The 10,649-nt window shown below is 43.7% G+C and overlaps 1 protein-coding gene and 1 pseudogene across 2 annotated transcripts; one reads left to right on the top strand and one right to left on the bottom strand.

Annotated features, from left to right (window-relative positions):
- Positions 1 to 327: 327 nt before the first annotated feature.
- Positions 328 to 2,479, top strand: LOC115247133 (uncharacterized). 2 transcript variants are annotated; one of them, XM_029827633.1, is made up of 3 exons: positions 328 to 466; positions 916 to 1,091; positions 1,364 to 2,479. In XM_029827633.1, exons 2-3 carry the CDS (start codon positions 965 to 967, stop codon positions 1,813 to 1,815), a joined length of 579 nt encoding a protein of 192 aa, XP_029683493.1. In that variant the 5' UTR covers positions 328 to 466; positions 916 to 964; the 3' UTR covers positions 1,816 to 2,479. The 2 variants fall into 2 exon arrangements, with proteins under 2 accessions (XP_029683493.1, XP_029683492.1); XM_029827632.1 differs by having other exon boundaries at positions 328 to 1,091.
- A 3,381-nt stretch (positions 2,480 to 5,860) lies between these two features.
- Positions 5,861 to 10,600, bottom strand: LOC115247240 (carnitine O-palmitoyltransferase 2, mitochondrial-like; annotated as a pseudogene).
- Between the last annotated feature and the right edge of the window lie 49 nt (positions 10,601 to 10,649).

Genomic DNA, 10,649 nt, shown 5'->3' with positions numbered 1-10,649 from the left:
TGAGTGTTTAAGCAATATCACACTCAAGGTTGCGCCGTGATACTGAACATCAGCACTAGTGTGATTCATAGACTGTTATTCTATCGTGGGCACGAGGCTGCAGATAATCAGCCCGTTATACTGATATTCAGTATAACAGCACGACCTCGAGAGTGATATTGCTTTTATACAACAGTTCCATAAGCGCATTTTATTAGTTAACAGTAACAACCAACAAAAGATTATGATTTGTTTGTTTATTTAACCATTAATTTGGCTCCGCCGAGACAAATAGTTCCGCAACTGGAAGGGAGACGAGGCTGTTGCCAGGCAGCATGTAAACATTTCAAGCGAGCGCCCCGTTTCCACCGAGCTCCAGTGCAAGTTGTGTTGTTAAATAGTACGAGCTAAAGGCTATACAAGAAGGACAACCAGGAAAGAAACGTTTCAGTTTATGGACTTTTTTATGCTGTCTGGCAGCGCCAAGGTAAAAGCACAGCATGCTAACGCATATTTCCTCTGGTGGTCACGACGTAACGTGCAACAGTGCTTGAACGTGTGCTTGCTACTTGTTGCAGAAGGTTGGTGCTTCCTCCCGCCATCCTTCCGTCTAGCACTAGAAGTCCCAGCATTTTTCTGTCTAGTAGACCCACATAGGGGCCATTTGGCCCGACCACTTTTCCCGAATACACTAATCACTCATTTTGTTATGGTAATGAGGCTGTTAGTGGCAGTGTGTAGGGTGAGGGGGTCACACCTTACAGTGGTGAAGTCATGTTGGCTACTTCTGTGTGAATGTGAGAATGAGGAATAAAAACACATTCTATTCTAAAATGTGAACTTGTAAATGTCCCATGTGACCATAACGACTCATTGACTGCAACCAGACAATTGTTTGATGATAAATACCTCAGTGCACATGGACTATCGCTTCAGTTCCCTCAAGAATTTTGTGGTGAAAGAAGCTCCTCTCCAAGGAACGAAGATGCAGAGAATCAACACTCAACAGGCATTGGAAATGATCCTGAATGAAGCAAACCCTTGCGACTCGGATGGAGAAGACATCAACCTTCAGATGGATTCAGACTCCGAGCTGTCTCAGTCGTCTTCAGGTAAGATTTCATTTCATATTATTTCCTATTTTACATTCCATTTCAGTGAGGAAGTTGGAAAATATAGCACCATGTGAATAGAGCCTTCATTTTGTTTCTGAGTGCGGACTGCCGTCAGTTTTGTTTGATTCTACTTCTCCTGAGGTGTCTGCACCTTAGCCAACCTATTTGAGGGATTATTTCTGGGATTATTATTATTAGCTTCTATGCTTGCATTTATGATATCATTTGACTTTCCCATTGCTCATAATTCCATTTTTTTCACACTGCAGATGAGGAGACTGCTCCCCAACCAAAAAAGAGAGCACGGCTGGGGACTGATGTGACAGAGACTGCGAAAGACGGCACAGTATGGCATGAAGAACAGGTGGGAACGGGTCCACATTTCACCCCGCCATCGCCATACAACGCAGATGGAGAGCCAACAGCTAAGGCCAGGAGGTCAATCACAAGTCGTCTTCAGAGCTTCCTGTGTTTCATCACTCTGGACATGCTTGGTATCATTCAAGACTGTACAGTTCAACATGCAAAGCAAACGGAGCATGTGGATTGGTTCATGGGCCTCCCTGAACTAATGCCATTTATTTCCATCACCATCATGCGGGCAATCTTCAGGGTGCCATCACTGCGTGACTGCTGGTCGAAAAACCTGGGAAGCCCACAGATCATCGAAACCATGTCCCGAGGGCGTTTTCCAAAACATCATGCATCACCTGCGCTTTGATGACAGAGACACCCGCAGCGAGCGAGCACAGACCGATAAGTTTGCTGCAATTTCGAACATATGGGGATTGTTTGTCACCAACTGCATCACATCCTACATCCCTGGTCAACACATCACCATCGACGAACAACTTTTCCCGTCCAAGACTCGCTGCTGTTTCCTACAGTACACTGCATCTAAACCAGACAAGTTTGGGATCAAGTTTTGGGTGGCGTGTGACTTGAAAAACAAATACGTCTGCAATATCCTCCCATATCTTGGCAAGGACCCCACTCGGCCTCGTGGGGAGAGAGTGTCTGAGAGTGTAGTCATGAGGCTGATGGAACCATTCCTGGACAAGGGCAGAAATGTTACCACGGACAATTTCTTTACATCACTGTCACTTGCAAAACGACTACTTAGCCGGAATACAACCATCCTTGGCACAGTCAACAAGATTCGCTAAGAAATTCCACTGTCAACTAGACAGATGCACTGCAATGAATTTACCACCCAAGTATTTTCAACCACTGGTGCCACACTGACGGTGTATGCGCCCAAGCGGAAGAAGACTGTATATGTTCTCAGCAGCATGCACAGCATGATTCAGACACAGGATACCACCAAAAAGAAGCCAAACACCATCACACTCTACAACACAACAAAGTGCGGCGTCGATGTCATGGACCAGACGGTGCGAGAGTACACTGTCCGCGCAGGAACACGGTGCTGGCCAGTAGCAGTGTTCTATAACATGATAGATATGGCAGCACTGAATGCACACGTGCTCTATCAATTATGCACTGGGAGGCAGGAGAGACGGGTGGATTTCCTGCTGGAGCTTGCAAGAGAGTTGGCTCAAACCCACGTGGGTATGAAAAAGGCCCAAAAGGAACAATTATTTCGGCAACAACCCTCCACACCACAACTAGGAAAAAGAGCAAAGTGTCAGGCTAAAATTAAATGTAAGGACAATCATGCAACAGTGCGCTGTGTTGACTGCTACCGATATACATGTGGGAAATGCCGAAAGGAGCAATGGCAGTGCCAGGATTGTGAGTGACTGCTCAAATGTATTTCACTCATAATGCATGGTTTTTCATTCTTTGTAAATATGCTTGGGTTTCTTTTTTTTTTACTAAGCCTAAGCCTAACTTTATACTTTTTTTAGCACAAAAATAACAATTATTTCTGCAACAACCCTCCACACCAAAACTGGGAAAAAGTTGTTTCATTCTTTGTAAATATGTTTTGTTTTTTTAACAATAAATGTCAGTGTGTTGATCCCTTCCTTCCTGTTGATCCTTTCCACTGCATACAGCTCATAGTCCAGTTTAAGTCTTGATGGCTATGTTCACTGAGGTATTTATCCATCTCACAACTTAAGCTTGCTCTCAAAAGAACCTCCTGCGCCGTAAGGTATGTCTCCTCCCCCACACAGGTTCAAGTAACTCCGCCCGTGTGCCACTAACAGCCACATTTCCATAACAAAATGAGTGTCCACGGGGGGGGGGACTTGGGGCCAATTGGCACCTCTTGTGGGTTTTCTAGGTAAAAACGCCAAATGGCCCCTCTCTGGGACTTCTAGTGCTAGAGCGCTTTGCCGTGAGGGCGCGCGCGCCAGTTTGCACTGGGCAGGTAAGGCGCAGCAATGCGCGTCACTGACTCCCCCACTCAGTTGATAAATGGTAATGGGGCTGTTCTTGCTGCAGTTGGCTGCCGGCTGGTGTCAGTCGGTCGCGTTGCCCCAGCGGGAACCCCTCACGGAGTGGTGGTGCCACCAAATACAGTCGGCACAGATTACCTCGCCTACTGGACCCACTGCTGCTTTGGCTCAGTCCTTGAGTTCGGGACTCTATCCTGTTCGCTCTTGCTCTCTCTCTCGCTCTCTCTCTCATGCTCTCTCCCCTCCGCTCGGAGAAACGGCGCTGAGACGTAGTGGTGCCGCCGAGGCGACCACGGAGCTATTGCCGTCAATTTAGATTCTTAACAGTGTGTAAATTGTATTTCCAAGTTATATTTACTCTTAGGTTTTGTTTGTTTTCGTTTATTGGTTGACGTTGTGTTCTTTTAGACGATCTGGTCACCATTTAATTGCCTGTGTGTGTGTGTGTGTGTGTGTGTGTGTGTGTGTGTGTGTGTGTGTGTGTGTGTGTGTGTGTGTATTCGTCGTGTCTAATTGTTTACCACTGAAAATTTAATTGTTCCTTTTCTTTGTGGACAGGTGCTGCGGGCCACGGCGGGGACCCAACCCCTGGTGGAGGGCGTTTTCATCACACCCCTTGTGTGTGGTTTTGCTTGCAGTAGCACGGGTGTTTTTAGTTTAGTTATCTCCCCTAATTGAGTTTTACCTGCCGGTGGGGCCCCAGGCCTGTCCACCCCTTTTGTTAATTTAACTTTTGTACAGCCGAGTTATTTGTTGAGTATTGGATTTAATAAAATTGTAGCACATAACCCTCAATCCCGTCTCTGCCTCTGGAATAGAAACTTATCTGCGTGTGCCTGTTCACTGGTTAATTCCTGGGGCGAAATTCCCCAGGTGGCGTTGTCGTCAACCGTTACACCCACCACCCCGCCACACTTGTCTATATAAAACCACCTGGGAGGTCTACCCAACGCCAGATGGCTATATTAACTGCCGTGGGCACCGTCTGTGTTTTACAGGAGAACTTTTCCTGCGTATTCACTTGATTTTTGTGGTGAAATTGATTCACCTCACAGTTTTTGTGTTCATTAAATTTTTCATTAAGCCACAGTCTCTTTTTACATTGCTACAACTGAAATGCTGCCCACAGCTAAGCTCTCCCCAAATCTTTAGGCTGATGGTATTCAGGTGCAATGTTGGGTATATTCATTGCAACAATTTAAGGAGGCTCAAAAAAAAAAAGTTCTGCTGGATACACATGCTGACATTCTTAGTCTGCTTATCTTGTGGAATGGGGAGGAACTGCTGCTAACTATCTTGGGTTTGAAGCAAAAACAAAATTGTTTTGCTCAGCCTTATGGTGGATCCTCCACAATTCTCATAAGATGGCAAGCATCAGGCTCTGCAGCTCAAGCTTGTTTTGGGGATTCTTGTGGGGCCTGATTTTAATTCCCTGTAATGTCTATGCAGACTATTATCAGGGAATGAATACATCGAGACAGAGCCTAATGGAAAAACTGCAATGTTGCAACATTAATGTTCTGCTGGGAATAATTGTGTGCTATAAAGTATTTGCATTAATCCACAGTTTTCTGACTGAAATAAATATAAACATGGTGGTATTCCCCACCTTGCACAATCAGATAATGGAAACAAGCCATGAGACGGAAATGCAAGAAAAGGAACTTCACATTTCAGAACAAATAAATTATTTATTCACCAAGCCACCAATCCTGCAACATGCCAGCTTGTAGCCTGTTGCCGACTATGTTGGTTGGAAAACATCAACCGTATGTTGATCCGGGCCACCTCCCAACAATGTTGGCTAATTGCATTTGCTCATCACAGATGATCTGTACATTGACTCAATAAAAATGCTTCCTGTTTACATAAAAATAAAATCATCTCATGGTGCATTTATAGCAATGTGTATGCAGTTGATAGCTCTGATTAAATTAGGACAACAGCCTCTCACTGCAAATTGCACTTTTGTGTTAGCCTGTGAATTTGATACATGGGAGGAGTTTGATATATGTGGCGAACATTTGGACAATTCCATCCCATATTCCTGGCATGGCTCAGCACAGTGTTGACTAGTTCAGTTCTGATCGGTTGGCCAGTTCTCGCGATTCCTGAGTATCTGAGCCCATTGTAGTGAGCACAGGTAGGGCGTGGCCCCTCATCATGTCACACTCTGTTGAAATGGTGTTAAGGTGGCTTTAACATACATTAATCAAATCTAATCAACCTTTATTTAGGTATCATCTGTTAAAATAAAAGTTATTTCTAGGCACTTTGAAGAATCCCAGGGCCTGACCCCCAACAAGCAACAGTAGAAAGAAAAAACTTCCCTTTAACAGGAAGAAACCTTGAGCAGGACCGGGATCATGTAGAGGGACCCTCCTGCTGATAGCCGGCTGGATAGAGAGAGAGGAGAAGGGGGAGGACGGGTAGAGGAGAGAATAGGCAGAGATCAGGGAAATAAATTAATAGTAAAAGCTGCTGGTATAAAAGTAGAGTGGGTCAGCAGGGTTGGAGGTGGGCAGGCCAACATATAGCTATAAACGCGGCTATCCCTTGTTCACACATCGACTAAAATCCTTGTGACTGTCAGCCTGGTAGCTAGCAAAAGAGCAATTTATGGAATTATCCTGAAGAAAATAGTGAACACCAAATCCATCAGGCACATCTGGGGCAAAGACTGTTAACAATGAGGTGACGACTGTGCTGGTAGACAAGGTGAAGCCATCTAGGTCACAATCTGTATACAGGCTGTGCAGTTCCTGGTCCTTGGAAAGCGCCAGGTCACGCAGACCATAGAGATGACAGTATAAACCTTGGCCTGTCAGACAGAAAAATAATGTTTAATGTTAATGACAACATAGCACAAATTTGATTACCCATGAAATCCCTCTTGGATGGTGTTCCTTTCTTTCTCATTTTTCCTCTCTCTCTCTCCAACTCTCTGTCTCTCTCTTGACTCATCAATAGAGCTTCCGATTCCGACGATTCAATAAATGTTTTGAAAAAATCATATTAATGAGCGGTTTCAGTCAAAAGAACCACCGTTCCAATGATGGGTACTCAGCGAGATGGAGGAAACATTCATAAATAACTATTTTTTGGAGTTTATGAATCAATCCTGATAGATTATTGGAAGTGTGCTTCTTACATAAATCATTTTTTCTCTGACTTCTTGTTAATATTTTTGTTTTGGTATTATTGTTATTACATCCATCCATCCGGGGTCGGGTCGCGGGGGCAGCAGCCTAAGAAGAGAAGCCCAGACTTCCCTCTCCCCAGCTACTTCTTCCAGCTCATCCGGACGGATCCCGAGGCGTTCCCAGACCAGTCGAGAGACATAGTCTCTCCAACGTGTCCTGGGTCTTCCCGGGGGTCTCCTACCGGAGGGACATGCCCTTAACACCTCACCAGGGAGGCGTCCAGCCAGCTCACCACCAGGTGGTGATCAGTTGACAGCTCCGCCCCTCTCTTTACCCGAGTGTCCAAAACATGTGGCCGCAAATCCGATGACACAACCACAACGTCATATTATTATTATTATTATTAATATTATTATCTGAACAAGACTGAACAAGGAAAAGTAAGAAATGTGGTAAACTGACGGAAGGACATAAGATTGCTCGATCTACAAATTATTATAATCGGAATTATCATTATGGAGAGCCCAATTTTATTGTTTGCCAATCTGTATAGTTGTAACACCCTCTGTGATTTGACCTCTGATCAGGCAAGGGCTCAGGAAGGTGTGTTCTGAGGAAGCTGCTGCACTCCCTGTTGGCAGATGTACAGTATATCATTGTACAGTAGTAGCTTTTTATCTCCTTGAGAGTCACTTTTATGCTGTGGTTATAAAATATCACACACAGTAAATGCAGTATGTTCTGTCAAGAAAAAAGTTCAACATATGTTTACTAGAGCCAGAAATGCCTGTAAAATAACTTGTACGGGTTCCAAAAAACTCCCAGATGTCCTATCTAAAACAGCAGGGGACAGGGGAGCAGGGGTCAGAAACTCAAAATGTTAAAAGAGCCATATTGGACCAAACAAAAACAATCTGTCTGGTGCCTTATATAAGCCTTATATAAGCCTTATTATAAAGGCAACACATGCTGTAAGTGTCTATATTAGCTATATTAGCCTACTTTCAAAATGATAAGTAGGCTAATATATATAATGAGCATCGTGGAGAGAATGACTAACCACATGACCACTCTGCTGTAAGATGGTGCTGTAAGTTTAACTTCCGTTATAATGAGATGTTGAAATTAAATATTTCTTATACACATTTTTACAGCATTGGAAAACTTTAAGAACGTGTGTCATGTTTTTCCTGCTACACAAATTATATATTCACACCACCTTTTTCCATTATCATATTTTTCAAAAAGCTCCACAGAGCCACTAGGGAGGCACTAAAGAGCCGCATGCGGCTCTACAGCCGTGGGTTGCCAACCCCGCCCTAGAGCATCAGTGAATTCAGTGAATTGGCTGATGGCGAATGTGACTGGGTTATAATCTGTGGAGCTGGGGGGAGAAAAGGAGTTATTGTTTCTTAACCATTGGTTATCAGTTGCTTCTTTTAGTTGCTGGAGATAGTGGTGCTCGGGTGGTGGGCTCTCTCCTGTCCTGTCTGAGGTTATCTGGGAAGTGGATTTTTCTGCACTTAGTGAATATTTGGTGGTTTGGGCTGATTTCTCTTTTTTGAAGGGTTCTTCCCTCTTAGTGAGAGCCCTCGCCTATTCAACTGACTCCAGCCCAATGTGTAAAACCAAAGGCTTACCTTTTTGTTTTGTTTGCTTTTCTAGTCAAATTAGAAGTGACGTTGTGAGATGTAATTAATTTTTGAAGGTTGTTCTAAAATATTAAAAAGTATCTCCTCCCCTTTCTTTGCATTTATGGTGTCACAAATTATATCTGCAAAAATGTTAAACTCACCCATAGATGCTTCTTTGACAAGCTGCCTGTGGTACCTGGAGCACTGGTAGAGCATGGCCTTTAGTTGTTGTACGCTGTGTTGGTCTTGCTGACAAACGAAGGCATTAGAACATTGTTTTGTGTAGGTGGTGGCTGATGGAATAAACTCTAAACGACCATGCTTGAATCTCGTCATACTGCATGCCTCAGCCGTAGGAACAGCGCATCCTCAGGAAGCCCATTTGAAAAGCAAGCTGGGCCATACTGTCGGGGCTCAAGTTATTTTTCTTCATTGTTTCCTTTCCACCTTTCCCAAAGATCATAAAATCAATACTGAGTTGTGACACATGTAAATCAAAGTTGTCATTGGCTTTCTTGATGCCGTTCTTCAGCACACTGTCCAGGTTAAACTGTAACTGATGCACAGCAGAAGCTGAATCCACGGCAGCAGCAACAGAGCCTGGGTGCACCTGCGGCTGCTCTGTTGAGTCTTTGTAGATTTTTCCCAAAATATCAGTCATGGTCATGCCATCACCCCAGGAGTGCTCCATGCAAATGCCAGCTTCACCAGATTTTGAAACATGGAGACTGAAAGACTTATCAAGCCACCGATTGCAGCCATTAGCCAGCAGCAAACTATGTAACATGTCATCACCCTTCTTCATACTTGCATCATCCAGACAGAGACAGCAAACAGCGCTGTCCACAAGCCTTAAATTGTCTGTATTTCCACAATTTACCAGTTTGTCCCTCAGTTCGGCCCACACGTCTCGGTTCTCACTGGTCAAGATTCCAATAGGAAAGGCAGGTGCTGGTGTCAGGTCAGTCAAAATGTAGTTCAAGTGGGCCTGGATCTCTGTAGGCTTCAACAAGTTTCCATCCCTGTCTACAACATCAAAAACATACATGTTGCCATTTCTCATAACAAGAACATGGTGGCCTTTCTCATTAGTAAAGAGCTCATCTCGGCCCTGTCCTGGAATTCGAGTTGTGTTAAAGACACGATGGTACTGAGACATGTCCAGTGGGTAGGCGTCAACCATCTGAGCTCCATAAGGCTGGAAGTGTAAAACATTTGGCTCCAGTAGGCCAGCTCGCAGTGTTTTCATGTAGCGCAAAGTTGAGCACAGCAGATTGGTGGCCCGCACCAACTGTTGATTATACTCTGTCTTTGGGTCTGGTGGAAGCAGTGCAAAAACATTGAAGTGCAGTAAAGATTTGCGATTTTTAAGACGCATGTCTAACCAGGGTCCTGAAAGAAAGTTATTCATCCATCAGCACATATGAATTGTTTTTTTTTTGTAATATAAGAATGTTAAGATCACCTGAAATGTAGCTTGTGTGTTTGTTGATTTTATCCTTAGCTACCAGTTCCTTGTGTAATTCTCTGCCGACACCATTCAGGAAGTCTTGGGCAATTTTCTCTGTGGTTCTAAGATTACAAAATTATAAACATTGTTCCAAGAATCAGGTAAATATCTGACAGTTATCGTGACAGTATTTTCTTTTTCTTCATTGAAAATCTTGAAATTTACATTTCCGGTGTTCAAACAAACACATGCAGTAACTTTAACAAATAGTTATTATACATTTCTAGAATGATAATGACCAAATCATTAATGATCAGTTTTTGTAAATAAACAAGCAACAAATAACATGTGCCTCATAATCTCTTACCTCAATCCTGCTAAAGCGCTGGTGTTTCTCCATAATACAACTGTCCAGGGACATGGTTTTCAGATTAGGGGCAAATCATGGGTGTTAAGTGAGGTGGACCAATGGAAGGAGGGGAAGAGGAAGCATGGACCTGTTTTTACCAATCACACTTATTTTGGTATTTTGTATTTAGTGTTGCCCAGGGCTTTCACTGAGGTTAATCATTGGTTTGTTTTTCCTTAAATACAGTAATACATTTTACACCTGATTCAAAATTGGAACATGGCGAAGACCAAATACTTTTACCAACTAGAACGCGGGAAGAGATACCGATTGGCACATGCATGTGTTGCTAGGCGGTGAAAATATAAACACTAAAACGAGCAAATGGATTCGAAAGAATTTCGGGAACGTTTGGTGTAAAATAATCGACGCGATGATGGGAAGCGGAAAAGAGCAAAGCGCTAAAATAGAAGCTATATACGCCGCTGCGGAAGAAGAGGATCCGGTTGGGCTAATGTGATCAGGACGAGGAAGTGCAAAGATACAACAGACACCTATCGTCATGACATCGAACGGGGACGTGAACAGAGTACAGATTGGAGGAACGACTCAC

This window comes from Takifugu rubripes, chromosome 20 (assembly GCF_901000725.2).
Source record: "Takifugu rubripes chromosome 20, fTakRub1.2, whole genome shotgun sequence".
In the NCBI taxonomy this organism is placed as follows: Eukaryota; Metazoa; Chordata; class Actinopteri; order Tetraodontiformes; family Tetraodontidae; genus Takifugu; species Takifugu rubripes.
Note: the sequence above shows the minus strand (reverse complement) of the source record. Positions and strands in the feature narration are given on the sequence as shown.

Coding starts and splice junctions, on each gene's coding strand:
- LOC115247133 (XM_029827632.1), top strand. CDS start 878: ATGATAAATACCTCAGTGCACATGGACTATCGCTTCAGTTCCCTCAAG. Junction 1,092..1,363: donor GCTGTCTCAGTCGTCTTCAG/GTAAGATTTCAT, acceptor TTCACACTGCAG/ATGAGGAGACTGCTCCCCAA.